The sequence below is a fragment of the Bos indicus genome, chromosome 11 (genome assembly GCF_029378745.1).
Source record: "Bos indicus isolate NIAB-ARS_2022 breed Sahiwal x Tharparkar chromosome 11, NIAB-ARS_B.indTharparkar_mat_pri_1.0, whole genome shotgun sequence".
NCBI classification, from domain to species: Eukaryota; Metazoa; Chordata; class Mammalia; order Artiodactyla; family Bovidae; genus Bos; species Bos indicus.
In genome coordinates this window covers 13,609,738-13,628,625 of record NC_091770.1, presented here as the reverse complement: position 1 = coordinate 13,628,625, position 18,888 = coordinate 13,609,738, and the positions used below count along the sequence as shown (strand labels likewise).

Below are 18,888 nucleotides of genomic sequence, written 5' to 3'. Positions count from 1 at the left end.
TTAGGGAAGAAAGGCATTGCTTTGGGTCAAAACCCATGGCCAGATTCAAGGCCACAAATGAAAGGATCTCAGCTCAAGCTGACTATAAACCCTAGAGATGGACATTGAATAAAAGCAAAAATAAATTTCTGAGTGGAAATATGGGTACATTTTATCAGTTAGTTTTAATGAAGAAGTTACTAAGCATTATCCAATTGTTTTAACTAACTTTTCCTCTGATTTGGAAAAGGGCAAACAGAAAGCCAAGTCAACCAGGAGGTAAATTCCTCAACTTTTTCTGACAAGTCATAAACCTCCAGAAGTCAGTGTGGCTGTGGTGGGCTGAAGGGCTGGAGGCTGAGGACTCAGCCTACTTCTGATTGCCTCCAGATATGCAGTCGCTTGGTTATTTATGGATCTTTCCGGGAATTTGGTAATATGGAAATGAACCTAGAGAGTTTGATAGTCTTCTACTCAGGGCACCCAAAAGGTCTAGTCAGTCCCATGAACCATTCTGACCACTGCCTGCATGCCTCAGGAAGCCAGAAGAGGGCATCTGAGCCCCAGCCCTCCAATTAATCAGTGTCTAGGAAACAATAAAAGAATCAATAGGAAAGGGTTCTGGCTCAAAATGATGTCTGGCTGGGAGCCTCCTAATGCTGCCTTCCTCAGCATCCCACTAAAAACTTTAATGGATGAAAATGCTCTTAGGAAGCTTCCACCATCACTGCAAACCTCACTGCCACACCACATGATGTATGTCCTGTATCAGGTTTGCCATTAGCTGAAATGATAAGGTCTGTGAATATGAAGGTGGACTGGGAGCATAAAGCAAGCAGAGCAAGCCTCAAACACCCCATGTCAGGAAGATGCCCCAACGGGCTTGTGCCCACCAGCGGTGGTATGCCTCTAGGGCATGGGTCCAGTACAGGAAGTTGACAGGGATACAAGTGGTCCAAAGACCTGGCTGAACTGGCAAGAAAAACAGCAACACAATCTCAAAATGAAGGATTTCTATTTCAAGCTGACTAGTCGAGGATCCTTGCCTCCTTTCTAGTTCCCCAGACAAGTATTTGCCCCTGGCAGCAAGAAGGGAAGCACATCAGAAGCATAAGGCCCCCAAGCAAAGCTGGAGATGGGGGAGGCTGTTGTTGGGAGAGGTCTTTGAACCCTTCTTTGAGAAATGACTGTGGAGCCCCCAGAGACGATCAGGAGGCCAGAAGAGGTCTGAAAACACTGGCTATCATGTCCTCTGTGTCCTGTATCCCCTAAGAGTCCCCCTCCCCAACCCTGTACAGCTTCCCATGAGGACTGTCCACCTACAGGCCCAGAAGAGACCACAGGGCTCCACAGGAGTCCCCGGTCCTCTGTCCTCAGGGTCTTCTTGGAAAGGATGCTTATTCTGATCAGCCTCACCAAGTGAAGATCTAACTGGGCCATTATTTCAAAGTACCTAAGAAAACACACATGAAAATCCACCAAACTCCCAGAAAGCTACCTACATACTCTACAGGAGAAAAAAAAAAAAAAAACTCAAGGAAACAAACAAAATCCTAAGGCAAATGGAGCTGGACAAAGAACAACCTCTCTGGGCTTGGACTCATGACACCTGGAATTTTCCTTCTCCACATTCGCTGACTCAGTTACCCTGGCATGCACCAACCAGATTTCCAGACATCCAACTGTTTTCCTGGCAAATGCTGATCAGTAAAGCAATGGAAAGCCCTATTTCTCTTTAAAGAGGAAGAGTGTAAGATCAGTGACATGAAAATGATGAGTAAGAATTTGATAGACATGGGACAAAGAGCAGAAGCCCTGGCATCTAAGCATATAAGTAGATCACTCAACTAGAGCCAGACATCCTGGAATGTGAAGTCAAGTGCGCCTTAGAAAGCATCACTACGAACAAAGCTAGTGGAGGTGATGGAACTCCAGTTGAGCTATTTCAAATCCTGAAAGATGATGCTGGGAAAGTGCTGCACTCAATATGCCAGCAAATTGGGAAAACTCAGCAGTGGCCACAGGACTGGAAAAGGTCAGTTTTCATTCCAATCCCAAAGAAAGGCAATGCCAAAGAATGCTCAAACTACCGCACAATTGCACTCATCTCACACGCTAGTAAAGTAATGCTCAAAATTCTCCAAGCCAGGCTTTAACAATATGTGAACCGTGAACTTCCTGATGTTCAAGTTGGTTTTAGAAAAGGCAGAGGAACCAGAGATCAAATTGCCAACATCCACTGGATCATTGAAAAAGCAAGAGAGTTCCAGAAAAACATCTATTTATGCTTGATTGACTATGCCAAAGCCTTTGACTGTGTAGATCACAATAAACTGTGGAAAATTCTGAAAGAGATGAGAATACCAGACCACCTGACCTGCCTCTTGAGAAACCTGTATGCAGGTCAGGAAGCAACAGTTAGAACTGGACATGGAACAACAGACTGGTTCCAAATAGGAAAAGGAGTACGTCAAGGCTGTGTATTGTCACCCTGCTTATTTAACTTATATGCAGAGTACATCATGAGAAATGCTGGACTGGAAGAAGCACAAGCTGGAATCAAGATTGCCAGGAGAAATATCAATAACCTCAGATATGCAGATGACACCACCCTTATGGCAGAAAGTGAAGAGGAACTAAAAAGCCTCTTGATGAAAGTGAAAGAGGAGAGTGAAAAAGTTGGCTTAAAGCTCAACATTCAGAAAACGAAGATCATGGCATCTGGTCTCATTACTTCATGGGAAATAGATGGGGAAACAGTAGAAACAGTGTCAGACTTTATTTTTCTGGGCTCCAAAATCACTGCAGATGGTGATTGCAGCCATGAAATTAAAAGAAGCTTACTCCTTGGAAGGAAGGTTATGACCAACCTAGATAGCATATTCAAAAGCAGAGATATTCCTTTGCCAACAAAGGTCCGTCTAGTCAAAGCTATGGTTTTCCCAGTAGTCATGTATGGATGTGAGAGTTGGACTGTGAAGAAAGCTGAGCGCCGAAGAATTGATCTTTTGAACTGTGGTGTTGGAGAAGACTCTTGAGAGTCCCTTGGACTGCAAGGAGATCCAACCAGTCCATTCTAAAGAAGATCAGTCCTGGATGTTCTTTGGAAGAACTGATGCTAAAGCTGAAACTCCAATACTTTGGCCACCTCATGCGAAGAGTTGACTCATTGGAAAAGACCCTGATGCTGGGAGGGAGTTGGGGCAGGAGGAGAAGGGGACGACAGAGGATGAGATGGCTGGATGGCTTCACCAACTCAATGGACATGAGTTTGAATGAACTCCGGGAGTTGGTGATGGACAGGAAGGCCTGGCGTGCTGCGATTCATGGGGTCGCAAAGAGTCGGACACAACTGAGTGACTGAACTGAACTGAGCTGAACTGACATAATAGAAGAAAAAATTTTGAGTTCAAAAAAAGGACGTGTGTGTGTGTGTGTGTGTATAAACTATAAGGACTTACTGCATTTCATTACAAGAAAATAACCCACAATTAAATGCTTTCTGATAACATTTCTGAAATGTGAGAGTAAGGGGGAAATTCCACAAGCATTTGAAAAAAAAAAAAAAAAGGTTACCAACAAGGATCCAATAATAGACTGTTTTAGATTTCTCTGTTATAGCAACAGATGCCAAAAGACAATACTATAGGAGATCTACAAAAACAAACACTAAAATAAAGTGACACAAAGCAGGTAAAAATAGACCATCAAAAGTAGCCCAGCCAACTATAAACAAAAAATAAACTGAGGTCATAATATGATCAAAGTAGAAGCCAAGGAAAATAATGCTCTTTTGGACAAAAACAGCCATTTTGTAGGTCATTTTATATGGAGTAAAAGCATAATCCATAATGGAGCTATAGCTATAAAAACATTTATGCGTTGAAAAGCATTTTATCAAGGTATACAAAGCAAAAGCTGTCATAAATACAGAGAAATGAACAGAAACCAAATACAGTGGGAGACAACACAACATTAATATTTTATAAAATAAAAAATGGTAAATGAAGACATAAATGAAATACTATGCCCCAGGGATAGAGTCTATATCCATGTATCATTTAAATATGATATTATTAGGCCACAAAAAAAATCTCAAAAATCCCCAACACAGACAATAAGTAGGCTACATTTTCTAAACATAATGCAATAAAACTAGACATTATCAATAAACCTTTAAAGAATACAAATTCTACCACTAACAAATGAGAAAGCACACTTCCAGAGGGTGCTTATTTTATTTTAGAATAAAAATAAAGCCAAAACAGCAACTGCAAGCTACCTAGAAATTAACAACAAAGAAAATTCTACATGTCAAAATTTATGAGACAGGATCAAATTTATACTCAGAGAAAAACTTCATAGCCTTACATGTCTTTATTATTGTATTAAATATGAAAATAAATCAAATCCATTTTATTCTATTGTAGAAAAATATAAAGACTAAAATAAACCAAAGAAAAGTTATGGAAAAGAATTGATGAGTATAAAAACAAAATCAATGAATCAGAATACAAGGAAATTAGGAGAACCAATATGTAAATCCAAGAACTGGCTTATGTGAGAAGATCTATGAATAAACTAGTCTCTGGATTTGCCAGTAAGGAGGAAGCAGGAATACATAGCACCAGGAATGAGAATGGGATGTCATATCCACAGCAGAAAGTTTAAATGATAAAAATAATATTGTAAATCACACTAGCAATTTTTAAAGCCATGTGAAATGAATTATTTTATATAAATATGACCAAAATTTACTCAAGAAGCAGCAAAACAAAATTTTAAAGAACTTTAGATGAAACAGAAAAAAGATGTTATCCCAATATTTCAGATCTGGATAGCTTCACAAGTGAATAATAAGTCTTCAAAGAGCAGAGACTTCCTACCTAATTTTTTTTGCTCCATTAGGGCAAAGAAGTAGAGAAGGAAATGGCAACCCACTCCAGTATTCTTTCCTGGAGAATCCCATGGACAGGGGAGCCTGGCGGGCTACAGTCCATGGGATCACAAAGAGTCAGACATGACTGAGTGATTGAGCAGCAGCAGGGCAAAGAAGAGGGTGGGGATCACCCTGATTCATCTTAGGAAATTATAGCCTTAATACCAGTACTAAACAAAGGCTGCCCCAAACTGCTTTTCATCATGCGTAACTATGGATGTAAAAATTAATAAAATTCCAGCAAATCAAATCTAGAAGAGTATTTTTTAAAGACTGCATCAAAATCACAAATTATTTATTTCAGGAATGAAAAGAGTTCAATATTCAGAAGTGTGTTAATATAATTCACCTACATCAAGGAAAGAAACATCAATACATACCAAAAATGCATTTTATAAAATTCAATATCCATTTCTGAGAAAAACCCATATTGAACTTGAATACAAAGATATTTCCTCAACATGATAAAGAATAATTATCTCAAACTCTTGTGGTAAAAGAATTACCATTAAAGTCAGAAACAAGGCAAAGATGATTACTCTCTGATCTATTATTAAACATTGTTCTGAGAGTTCTAATGGATGCAATGAGAAAACTGGAAAAATAAACCAAAGGGTAAAATGTTGAAGAATGCAAAATGACTATGTGATTTCTTTCTATATACAAAACCCAAAAGAATTCATTGAGAAGATATAGAATTTAAGAGCTCAATAAGGGGTTAGTATATATATATATATAAAACTCCAATGATATATAATATATATATAATTCCAATGATATATATATAAATGTATATAATGTATATAAACATAATATACATAAATACACACACATTTATATATATAACTCCAGTGATTTCCCTAGGTGACAGCTATAACCAGGAAAAGATCTGAATGGAGAATCACTGAAAATGACAAATTACATAAAATTTCCAGAATAAACTTAACAAGAAATTATTAAGTGTCAATGTATGTCAAAAACCACCACAATATTATAATTATCCTCCTATTAAAATAAATAAAATTTTTAAAAAAGAAATTAGCAAGCACTACATAAAATCGGGAAAGGACTATGTCAAGGCTGTATATTGTCACCCTGCTTATTTACCTCATATGCAGAGTACATCATGAGAAATTCTGGACTGGATGAAGCACAAGCTGGAATCAACATTGCCAGGAGAAATATCAATAGCCTCAGATATGCAGATGACACCACCCTTATGGCAGAAAGTAAAGAACTAAAGAACCTCTTGATGAAAGTGAAAGAGGAGAGTGGAAAAAGTTGGCTTAAAGCTCAACATTCAGAAAACTAAGATCATGGCATCCAGTCTCATCACTTCATGGCCAATAGATGGGGAAACAATGGAAACAGTGAGAGACTATTTTTGGGGGGCTCCAAAATCACTGCAGATGGTGACTGCAGCCATGAAATTAAAAGATGCTTGCTCCTTGGAAGAAAACCTATGACCAACCTAGACAGCATATTCAAAAGCAGAGACATTACTTTGCCAACAAAGGTCCGTCTAGTCAAAGCTATGATTTTTCCAGTGGTCATGTATGGATGTGAGAGTTGGACTATAAAGAAAGCTGAGCACCGAAGAATTGATGCTTTTGAACTGTGGTGTTGGAGGAGACTCTTGAGAGTCCCTTGGACTGCAAGGAGATCCAACCAGCCCATTCTAAAGGCAATCAGTCCTGAATATTCACTGGAAGGACTGATGCTGAAGCTGAAGCTCCACTCCTTTGGCCACCTGATTCGAAGAACTGACTCATTTGAAAAGATCCTGATGCTAAGAAAGATTAAAAGCAGGAGGAGAAGGAGACAACAGAGCATGAGATGGTTGGATGGCATCACCGGCTCGATGGACATGAGTTCGAGTAAGCTCCGAGAGTTGGTGATGGACAGGGAATCCTGGTATGCTTCAGTCCATGGGGTCGCAAAGAGTTGGACACAACTGAACGACTGAACTAAACTGAACATAAAAATAGCTACCATCTTTTCTGATGGACATTAAAGAATTAAATAATCGAGGACATATCATTTCCGAAAAGATTTAAAATTCATTTATGCAAGTATTTTGTAAGCACCTGTTACATGCCAGCCACTTTTGTAAGTTCAGGATACTACTCTAACAGTGAACGAAACAGCAAAATCCTTTCCTCAATGGAGCTTACATTCTAATATAAATTTGAACATTTATGAAGTCTCCACCAAATTAATCTATTCATTTAATGCAACCCCATTCAAAATCCCAGAAGGAATTTTTTTGAGGTGAATAAAGAGACTTGACAAAATACTTCTAAAGTTATTTTAAAGAATCAACTTGTATGATGGCTGAGAAAAATTGCAAATGAATAATTAAAAGTATTTTATTGAATGATAAAACATAGGGAAGCTGTTTCTAAGCAAACAATCAAAAGCAGACAACACAAAAGAAAATAGTAACAGATTCAACTCCATGGAAATTATTCTACAACACAAAAATATCATGAAAAAATTAAAAAGCAAAGGAGACACTGGAAAAAATCTGCAGTGTTTTTGATTGGGAGTAGAGAAATAGCCTTACTTTATGAAGATTTTTAAATCTGTAAAAAAAGAATATGCATGCTCAGTTGTGTCTGACTCTTTGCCACCCCACGAACTATAGTCCATTAGGCTCCTCTGTCCACAGGATAGTCCAGGCAAGAATACTGGAGTGGGTTGCCATTTCCTCCTCCAGGGGATCTTCCCAATCCAGGGATCGAACCCTCATTCACTATGTCTCCTGTATTGCAGGCAGATTCTTTACTGCTGAGTCACCAGAAAAGCCCAAGAAAAGAATTGCAAGTAAAAAACTGGCAAAGGGTACGACAGGCAATTTACTACTGATCCGTAGCCTGTTACCACATTTCACTCTGATGATACGATAGGTCATAAATGGCACTTTGTGTTTTAGTGTGCTTTTATTGGATTACTAATAAGATTGAATATTTTCACATGCATATTGGGCATATTGGGTTTTCTTTTTGTCATGCCCAATATGTATACGAAAATATTCAATCTCATTAGCAATCCAATAAAAGCACACTAAAACACAAAGTACCATTTATCACTTATCATATCATCAGGATGAAACATGGTAACAGACTACAGATCAGGGTGGAGGAAATGGGCACTCTTGCATTTCTGGTAGCAATGTAAATTCGTTCCATCTTTCTCCAGGGTAATTCGGCATTATGCATAACAATCTTTAAAAGATGCATAGAATTCAATCTAACAGTTCTACTTCTAGCAATTTTTCTTAAGAAAATAGTCATGGATTTAATCACAGATTTATTGACAAGGATGTTTCTTGAATTGTCATTCATAATAGCAAAAAGTTGGGAATGACCTAAAAGTCCAAAAAATCGGAAACTGAATAAAATAAACTATGGCATATTCAACCATGCATAGAATAACATACATCTACCAAAAATTATGTTATATAACCATATTTCTTATATGAAAAATTAGTCAAGATACAATAAGGATATAAATGTGCATGTATAATGTGATTGCATTTTTTGCATAGTCTCCATGTATTAAGAAAAAAAGGCTGGAAGGACACACACCAAAACATTGATAATAAGAATTTCTTCATTGTAAGGACTCAGTTCAGTGATTTTTAATTCCCTTTCTTGATTATTTTCCTAATTTTCAACCATAATCCTGTATTTATTTTATTGAAGGAAGTATTTTCCAATGTTTGTTTCTTAAAGATTGTGGGCAGAGCTTCAGAGCCAAGGAAGATGGGTTTGTACCTAGCCTTGGCTGCTCTTGGCCCTTGTCTATGGAGTCAGGTTGACCTGTCCAGTGGGGCATGGAGACACCAGCTCCAAAGGCCTCCTTTCATCCCCTCCAAACTCCATTTCCAAAGGAGTAACTCCAGGGGACTGAGGGAAGAGCCACCTGAGAGCTGGATGCTAGGAGGACACGAGGATTTTCTTAGGTTCTGTACCCAAAGCTAGAGCGACAGGGAGCCGAATTCTCACTCTCCACTGTCCACTCCCAGGCCTCAGGCAGAGGCCACGTAAGATTCTTGGGTTGCAAACCTCTTCCCTTTATGCTAATCCCCTTATGAGGGGTGAGGGTGGTGGGGTCATACCTAGGCTGCCCTGCCTCTCTGCAGTGACACTGGGTTATACTACCCCCTCCCCCAGCAGACCACCCTCTGCCCTCCTAGTTCTGGCATCAGGGATCATTCTCCGTGGGCCTTTACATCACAGCAGCATTAGAAGCAGAGCCAGGTACTTCTTTCCCTGCTGCCCAGATCCCCCAGGTCTGCTAAGGCAGCTGTACCACTCACTTCGTAGCCTGGCAACCGAGCTGCTTATTACTGTGCCTTCCCCCCACCACCCCCCCACTTCCTCCACCTCTGCTCCTGGCAGCTCCCCAGTTCCCCACGTACTCATGGAAGATGTTGGGAAGACTGCGTGGGAGGTGCTGGCCATGAAGTCCGCGATCTGCCGCAGGGCCCAGATGTTGGAGGAGTTGTTCCCCTTCTTCATCTGCTCCTGGATGAGGCCTTCCAGCTCCTCCCTGAAAGACTGAAGCAGGCCCCCGAGGCGTCCTCCCAGTGTGTCTCAAGCACGAGGGATACTGATGGCCCCTCTTCCAAGTGCCCACCCGTGGCCCCTGGGTCAGCTAGATCAAAGCCACATATCTGGGACCTCAGGAGCCTCCCAAAACTGCTGTGTGGGGAGCAACAAGGAGATGCTGGGAATGGATCCTATTCCCTTTGCCCTGGGGGGAAACTCCAGGCAATATATACTCCAGAATCCAGGTCCTTCTGATGTCTTAGTGATAGCCTAGACCCCTCCCCACCCCCATCAGACACAGCAGGACTTCACTTTAGTAATTAAAAGACATTTTAAAAAGCAGAATTGAATGAAAAAGTATGCCATCTTCTCTGTCATTAGTCAGGCTGATGGCTCTTCTGGGCCTCAGTTTCCTTATGAGGGTGGGGATGGTGGGGCCTATACAGAAGGAGTTGATGACCTCAGAGGTCACTTTTGATATCCTGCTACTCTGAGCCTGGCTTTGCAGACCATCAGGTGACACTCAGGAGGAAATAGGGAGCCACTTAGGTGTTGAGGAATCTACAAAAAAGGACAGAAGCAGCATGACTGCCTCTTGGCCCCATCTCCTGCCTGAGAACAGTCCCATCCTTCAGGTTCCCAAGCTTGGGTTAGTGCTAACTCTGCCTCCACTCCTACCACACAACAGCCACCCCTTCTGGTCTCACACAGGGATTCTGTCATCCCAATGCATTCTCCTCCAGACCCCCCAGCTCACTGTCACCTGTCACCAAGACCTGGGGCGTATCCTCCTTAGCATTCACTGCGTGCTCTCAGCCGGGTCACACACAGCCCACTGCACGCCCTGGCTCTCCAATACCTAGGTAGGGACTGGGGCAGAGCCCATCCTGGCCAGTACCTGGAGATGCCACTCCACCCTGGGCTTACCAACACTTAGGATCACGTAGTGTTTCCTGAGGCCCACGCAGCTCTACTCCCTGAGAGACCTATTGCCTCTGTTCCCACTGCTCTTCCTCCCTAGGAGGGCCTGCGTCATGGTCCTGCTTCCCTGGTCCGGTAGACCCACCCTCCATCCTTCTCAACACACCATCTGAGAAAGAGCACTGTATCCATGCCAGGCAGGTGCCAACTGACCTCAAGACTCTGGCCAGGGCTGGGTGACCCGGACTTGCCCCTCTGCTCTCTATTCCCCGCCTCCTGGGGCTTTCAGGCGCACTTCACTCCTGCCTTGGTATGTCAAAGCCTTATTTGCCAGGACAGAGTTCTTGGCGGTGTGCAGAAAAAGGAGCCCCAGACCTCCCACGTGGCACCTCTCGCTGGCCCCTGGTTTACCCGAATTGTTAAGAGTTTTCGGTGAAAAGGGACAGGAAGACTGGAAAGTGAGGCTCAGAAGGGGCACGAGGAACTGAAGTAGGGCTCCTGCTTCTCAGATCCACCTTCCCCACCAGGGAGTCAAACACAAGCCATAAACTGCACATAAGCCAGGATTTGCCATCCGCCAGAGATACTCAAACACCCACACAGCCAGAGCATCTTGCTCAGAGCTGAAACCTGTTCCGTCTCTGAGCAAGCGGAAGAGGAGCAATTTCTCTTTCGGGTTCACCGGGTGCATCGGCGTCCTCCGCACCCCTTCCCCGCCCTCCTCTGGCCTCCTTCCTCCTCCCCCGCCCACGGGGGTCAGACCCCCACTCACCGGGCTCTGCAGGATCATGGTGACGCGCTTCTTCTGCTCCATCAGGTTGAAGTCCTGCCGCAGGTCGGCCGCGCGGCTGCGAAGGCGCAGGTACTCGGGGTCGTCCTCAGAGAAGCGGTCGAAGTACTGCTGCCCCTGCGCGGGCGGCGGGGAGGCGGCCTCGGGGACGGTCTCTTCACTCATCGTCCTCGTGGGTTTGCAGTCCCCTCCTGGACCCCTGCCGAGAAGAAAGGAGGATGCTCCCAGTCGGGGTGCACGCTTCCTAGGCCGGAGGGCTTGGATTAGGGGTGGGGAGTGGGAATGAGGCTATTCCCAGGAGAGTGTGAGCCGGGAGGCGGGTTGGCAGGCAGGGCGCCGCGGCTGCCGGCCTGTAGGGGGCGCTGATGCATCGTCCGACTAAGTGAAGGTCTGTCTGTCACTGGCTCCGGCTCCCCAGCCCTTCCCTGCCTGACCCACGGGGCTTGGTTCAGGTAGACTGGTCCCCCAGTGCGACCTCGACCTGCAAAGCTTTGGGGGCATTTTGTGCTGCTTATCCACACAGTGTAAAGCTATTCACTGCAAGTTCGTACTTGATCTAAAATGTAAGCCCTCTAAGAAGCCTCCTAAAAAACATGCGGTGGGAAATCCACGAAACTGAAAAGAGAACGGGTAGCTTCTAACAGGCTGAGCGCTGCTTCCCACCCCCCCGCCCCCCAACTTCGACTTTGCTCCCGCCTCGGGAAAAGATATATTGTGAATCTGTTTCTGTAAAACGTGTCTCACTGGAGAATCATTTCTTATCATGAATTGAAAAGAGGTGTGCAGTTTTTGTTAGTGGAAAATGAGTTTCTCTAAACCCCAGTAAATGAATATTGAGAAATAGTGAAACAGTGAACACTGATTGAATGGCACCATATGCCCGGCTGCCCAGAGGCCTGAGTATCTAGACCTGGAGCGAGAACTAGGGCCGTCCTTGGAAGGTTGGGCTGCGAACGAGTCACTTATTTTTTCCATTCAAGCAGGCTTTTAAAAATGCCTGAATGGTGAGTGAATGAATGTCCTTATGGCCATATTGGAGTCCTGCTGAAGAAGCAGGCTGCTGCTCAGCCTTGGCTTCCCAGCTGTGGGACTGTGGCCACCAGTCTCCCTTTGTGTCAGTGCTGCTAGGTTATCATGCTCCTTCAACATCTGGAGGGTGTGGGGGCTTACAGAGCCTCAGCCTTCTCCCAGGTGGCTGAGCCCCTTCTCAGCAAAAGAAGGCAAGTGCCTTGACTGAACAGTGACTAGTTTTTGAAGGCAAATAGGAAGATACCAACAAAAGTGCTTTATCTGAGCTCAGGGTACTTGGCTTTCATCCTTAATCTGCCCCTCCTTCCCTTTGCCTCTGGGGACTCCCTTCCAGAAGGACGTGGAACTGCCATTGTTCTCTCAAAGCAGCTCCTGGCCTCCCCAGACCTGATCTGCTCTGCCCTCTAGGCTCATCCTGTTAGCCAAAGCCTTAGCCTTCATTCCAGTCAGCAGCTCATTATGGAACAGACCTTGTTGACAACCAGATAGCATATTCTTGTTGTCTATGAGAAGTCTGCGACTTCTTCCATCTTCTGTCAGCACTTTACCCTCTACCTTACAGTTCTTCCAAGTAGGACAGGCAGGGGCACACTAGGCAAGACAAGTAAGTGGGAGCCCATCCCATCAGCCCAGAACACTCAGGTGATTGACTGATATTATTGTTATTTGCATTCTTGTTCTTTGGGGAAGGCAAATAGCAAGTCCAAGGGAAGACACATGGACAAGGTCCTTCAAGGGTCAGCTGAAGCTCTGAACCCTTGGGGTTCTCAAGCTTGGGTGCACATTGGAATCTCCTGGAGAACTTTGAAAAATACTGATATCAGAGATTTTAATATTATTGATCTTGGGTATGACCTGGATTTCAGGATTTTTTTTTTTTAAGTTCTCTGGGTGATTCTAATGGGCAGCCATGGTTGAAATACCACAGATAAATGCTTGTGGTTGTGGTGTATAACAGAAGGCATTCATTCCAGGGCTTCCCTGGTGGCTTAGCTTGCAAAGAATCCGCCTGCAATGTGGGAGACCTGAGTTCGATCCCTGGGTTAGGAAGATTCCCTGGAGAAGGAATCTCTAGTAGGAACCACCCACTCCAGTATTCTGGCCTGGAGAATTCCATGGACTGTATAGTCCTTGGGTTGCAGAGTCAGACACAACTGAGAGACTTTAAAAAAAAATTCATTCCAGGAACTTACCATTTCTAGCAAGCATGCCAAGATGGCACAAAGCCTCTAACGCTAGTGTTATGCACCACTTCCTATGGCTGTCCAGGCCCCTTCCTGCCACTCTATCATCTACCACCATACTCTTGACCTGGGCAGCAAGAGTGGTCCAAATGCCACCATAACGCACTTTTGCAAGTCTACAAAGCCATGACCTCTGGTCTTAACTGTCACTAGTCAGCTCCTTGTGAAAGCCCTCAACAGATCTCCCCCAGTTAGCACCATCCTTACCAGCCATGTCGATGAGATGGAGGCGGGAGGAACGAGTGGCCTGGGAGTGGAAGCCCAAAACAAACATTCTCTAAAGAGACATTTTGAAACATATTTGGCAGGTTGCGAGAATGTTTGAGGTTGTACTCAGTGACATTTAAAGCCAGATTCTTCATCTCAGTAGAGTGATGAAGTCTGTCGGGGATGTTTCGGGCTGAATTAGCTCCAGACTAGAAGCCTGCAGTGCTGCCCAAGTTATGACATTCCCTTGTTCATGGACTCAGGTAAGTAATTTCCCTCTTTGGATCTCATTTTGTCCATCCTTAAATGGGGGAACGAACAGAATGGACCTTGGGGCCCCATCCAGCTCTAACACTTTATGGAGAGAAACAGACTAATGTAGAAAAAGGCAGAAGGATGGAGGATCTAGGTTTCCTGGAGCAAGACCTTCTACCCACATCTCCCCAGTGCCTCTTCCTCAAGCCAAATGCCAAAAGAGAAACATCTGCAAAGAACACACATGACCTACTGATGACTGCCTTGTGGTTTCAAGTCAATCCCATGCACATGGGTTCAGTTAAGAATACTTCACCCGCTTCGTGCTCCCAGCAAGCCTCATCTCTGGAACTTGGGGAGTAAGAAGAGAGCACAAGGTCAAACATCATGGGAATGCATCGGAGGCATGCAGACTTGGGGTCACCACCCAGATTCTCCTGGGCAAACTCTGCAGCAGACCAAAGTTCTTCCAGAGGCCTTGCCCCACATACACACGCCTCTCCATTTTCATTCTCTTTGGCACCTTCACAGCCCCAAATCTTTGATGTTATTTTTTTTTAATATTTATTTATTATTTTGGTTACTGTGGATCTTAGTTGCAGCAAGTGAACTCTTAGGTGAGGCACGTGAGATCTAGTTCCCTGTCCAGGGATTGAACCTGGGCTTCCTGCACTGGAAGCACAGAGTCTTAGCCACTGGACCACCAGGGAAGTCCCATGATGCTATTTTTAAAATAGCAGCAGACAATCCCTCAGTGGGTACACTGGATGTGGGCATGGAGATCCTTGTGTTCCTTGTAACACCAAGTCACCCCAGCTCCGGATGTGTCTGAACTGTCAGCTTCTCTGGGACTGGTACCACCTGGTACTGAACCTTCCTGGCCTAAATCCTTTTCATCCAGGCAGGAAAAGGCTGGTCCTCTCCCTTCCTTTTGGAGTATCTGGATTTTCCGGGAATTGATCTGTGAAGTCTCTGAAGTAGCTGTCTCCCACAAAGCATGAGGAATCAAAACATTCAGGGCCCGATGGACAGGAGCCCCTAGGCCGGCCTTCACTTGTTAGAGTCCAGTCCCATAGGGCTGCTCCGGTGGGCAGGGGAGGAAATGAAACCCTGACTCCCTTACCATGACAGCAGGAGCCAGAGGCATCCTTCTGTGCTCCTTCCTTCCCTTCCCAAAATGTTGGGAGGTGATCAAAGCTGTGGGCAGCAGAACTTAGTGGTTAAAAGCAGGACTCTGGAACCAGACCATGTATTCAAATCTCAGCTATGCCCTTTTTTAGCTGTGTGATCTTGGGCAAGTTACCTACCTCTCTGTGCCTCAGTTCCCCATCTGTTAAACAGAGATTGCAACTATTTAACTCCTCCTTAGGTTGTCGTGCAGACTGGGTGAGTTAATGCATATGAAGTAGTTCAAACAGTGCCTGGTGCCGAGTAAGTGCTATTAGCGCTTATTATGTGTCCTTTAGGGGCTAGAATCATCATAGCATGAGAAACATGAGTAATGAGAGGCTTATGATTCAATTGTAAACAGGTGCATGCGAAATAATTGTAATTATATGTTTTAGTCCCCAAACTAATTCAATCTCAAGTTACATTAACAAAAAGAAAAACCAGAAAAAGACTGATGAGAACGCTTTTCACTCTGACCAGATAGTGGGAACGTGTAAACCTGGAGAGCACAATAAAAGAATGTAAGCAGGGTGCTGAAGACCACAGAAGGCTGGCGCGTACAGAGCCAGGAGTGGCATCGTAAAGAGTATATAGGGCCTCTGGCTCCAGTTCTTGGCACGTGGGATTTCTAAAATGTCCAAAACGCATTAGGAGTGTTTTGTTGGTCATAATGAGCCCCTCTCACCAAGCCTGAGCATAAAAATGCAAATGAGGTGACATGCTGGGCAATTAGACATTTCAAGGGAGGGACTGGCCACTGAGAAAGACCGTGCATATAATTAAGGGATTGGAACTCAGCCCCATCCCAACCACAGGAGGAGGAGAGGAAAGGCACTGGAGATTGCTTTCAATCAAGTGGCAAATGACTAAATCAATTTTTGCCTACCAGTAATGCACACCCCCATTAAAGAACCCTGGACAGCGAGGTCTGGGGGAGCTTCCTGGCTGGTGAGCACATTTCTGGGCTGGGTGCTGACAGATCCCACAAGGAGCAGACGTGGAAGCTCTTCACCATGTCCTCATCCCCCAGACTCTGTGCTCTTTCTTTTAGCTATTCCTGAGTTAGATCTTCTATAATAAAACTGCAGTTGCGGTTGCAAGAACTTTCAGCGACTTCAGTGAACTATTCTAGGGAATCATAGAAACCGAGAGAGAGGTTGTGAGAACCCTCAAATTTATAGTCAAGTCGGTCAGAAGTGCAGGTGGTCAGAGGACCACACCTGCAGCTCACCTCTGAAGTGGGCAGAGTCTTGTCCATGACCTTGCTTTTTCTTATGTTCCCTTTTAACTCAGGGTAGTGTCAGAATTGAGTTGAATCGTAGGACATCCTGTTGGTGTCAGAGAATTGGTGATGAAACAAGCAACCTTGATTTGTGAATTATTTTCATTTCCAGGACAACTCTATGAGATAGACATTGTCCCTGCTTTACAGATAAAAAGACTGAATCAGAGAGGTTAACTAACTTGCTAAAGATCACACAGTGGAGTCGGGATTTCAACCAGGCCTGTCTCTGGCCCCAGATTCTGTGTTCCTCCTCTCCAAATATCTGCTGGACTGCCATGTGGAAGAGGGATCAAGGTGATTCCTGAGAACCTCGGGGGGCCAGAACCAGGAAACCAAGTGGTTATTGCAGGCAGGCAGATTCTAGCTAAGGGTGCGAGGGTGAAATTTCCACCAGCAGGAGATTCTCAGTAAGGAGAAGACCGGACAGGCTTCCTCGTTAGGTGGTGAGGTCTCTCCTTGGAGCCAGGGTAACCACAGGATGTTGTAGAGGGGCTTCTGCCCTGTTGGGGTGGGACCAGTGACCTCAGAGGTCCTTCTGATGCCATGATGGCTCTTTTTTTGTTGTTGAAGTATTGTTGACGATTGCTGTGCCAATCTGCACTGTACAGCAAAGTGACTCAGTTTTAGACATATTTGCATGATTTTCTCAATATTCGTTTCCATTATGGTTTATCCCAGGAGACTGGATAGAGTTCCCTTTGCTATACAGTAGGACCTTGTCGTTTACCGAGTCTATACATAATAGCTTGCATCTACCAACCCCAAATTCCCAGTCCACCCTTCTCCCCCAACCCTCACTTCCTTAGCAACCACAAGCCTGATCTCTGTGTCTGTGGGTCTGTTTCTGTTTTGTAGACAGGTTCATATGTGCCATATTTTAGATTCCACGTATAAGTGATATCATATGGTATTTGCCTTTTTCTGACTTCCTTTACTTAGTATGATAATCTCTAGGTGCACATGGTCGCTCTTGAGTCAGTGGGATCAGGGGAGTTCATGGCAATGACCCGAGTGTCTGGAAGCTCATCCTGGTGAGATGGACCCAACCAAAAACTGCGTCTCACCCCTTCCGCCTCCCCATCACCACTGACTGATTACCAGGAGGCCGGAGCAGCCTTAGCCCAGGCTGCCTCTTCTCAGCACTCAGTCTGCACGCTCTGCTCCACTGCCCGGCTCGATGACCACATCTATAGGATCTCAAACATCCAGGTAGAAACTGGAAAAAAAAAACACAACAGATTTCAGGGTGTTTTCTGTTCCACCACAACTCTTTGCCCTGTTTTTGCAGCACCATTAGGAGCTGGTTTATTTTAAGAACTGTTGGGGAATTCTTGAAAATGAACTGAAGGTGAATTTTTATTTTAAAATCAAATTCTGTCTACACACAGGTAAAGAAAGCTTCATTATCTTTACAATTGGGATCAAAATTCCTTTCAAAGAGAGTTGTTGGAAAAATCCCTTTGCTGAATGTTGGCCAAGGATCCCCAGGCTTTCCCAGAGGCTTAGCTGGTAAAGAATCTGCCTGCCAATGTAGAAGACTCCAGAGATGCAGATTCAATCCCTGGGTTGGGAGGATCCCCTGGAGAAGGAAATGGCAACCCCCTTCAGTATTCTTGCCTGGGAAATCCCATGCATAGAGGAGCCTGGGAGGCTACAGCCCATGGGGCCGAAAAGAGTCAGACATGACTAAGCACACAAGTACCTACTACCACCAAGGGGCCACAGGGGAGAGTGGCTGCTCTGCATGGTGGAGGGAGTTGAAGGTGGAACTCCAAGCAAGCCCAGAAGTGCACACACAGCTGGGCTGGAAGGGATTAACCCCTTCCTGACAACCCACTCCCCCAGATACTTCACTAACAGCTCCTAAACCCACACGTGCTGGTGTGACTGATTTTTGGATGCAGCCCGAAGAAGCAGAAGAGGTTTGAAGAATATCACACCCTGGGAAAGTGGGAGGGTTTTGAAGTTGCACAGACCATGAATTGGTGGATTTAAGCCAATGTCACCTAGAGTTCAAGGGGAAGAAAGGCCCCAGCTAATATCTAAGTAACAGGTCATGAAGTAACTACTGAAGGAGGAATGTAAAATAGTTAATGTCTTATAAACAATGGCAAGTTACTGATCCAAAAATCCTAGTTACTAATCCAAAAATCCTGAAGATCGAGGTCATCAAAGGGTTAATCATCAATATACTTTTTTTTTAAGTGATAGGTTTTTGTTTTTTTTTTTTTAACTTGGGTGTCTGTTGTTTGGACCCAGAGGTGGTTACCTCACCCAGAGTGGGCGTCATCCCCACCCCCAGATCCACTTCCACCCATGGTCTGAGGACCTGTGATGGCCTGCCGGTCCTGTCTCATCAGCCAGGAAAGGAGCATTTGGAAAGACTACTCTCACCAAAGAGGGGGCAAGGAGAATTCATCTTGGGAGGTCTGATGTGCCCGAGGGAGTCCGGGATGCTGAGTGACCCCTGAGGCACCACTGCTCGCTCAGTCTGTCCGAGCACCCCAGTGCTC

At 44.6% G+C, this 18,888-nt stretch overlaps 1 protein-coding gene across 1 annotated transcript in view; it reads right to left on the bottom strand.

Annotated features, from left to right (window-relative positions):
* Positions 1-18,888, bottom strand: part of ADD2 (adducin 2) — a 125,613-nt gene that overhangs the window by 44,454 nt on the left and 62,271 nt on the right. Inside the window, exons 2-4 of the mRNA XM_019969959.2 lie at positions 17,474-17,591; positions 11,168-11,384; positions 9,345-9,483 (exon numbers count right to left, since the gene is read on the bottom strand). Coding sequence (XP_019825518.2) covers positions 9,345-9,483; positions 11,168-11,350 — 322 coding nt within the window. The 5' untranslated portion in view covers positions 11,351-11,384; positions 17,474-17,591. The remainder of the gene's footprint in view (positions 1-9,344; positions 9,484-11,167; positions 11,385-17,473; positions 17,592-18,888) is intronic.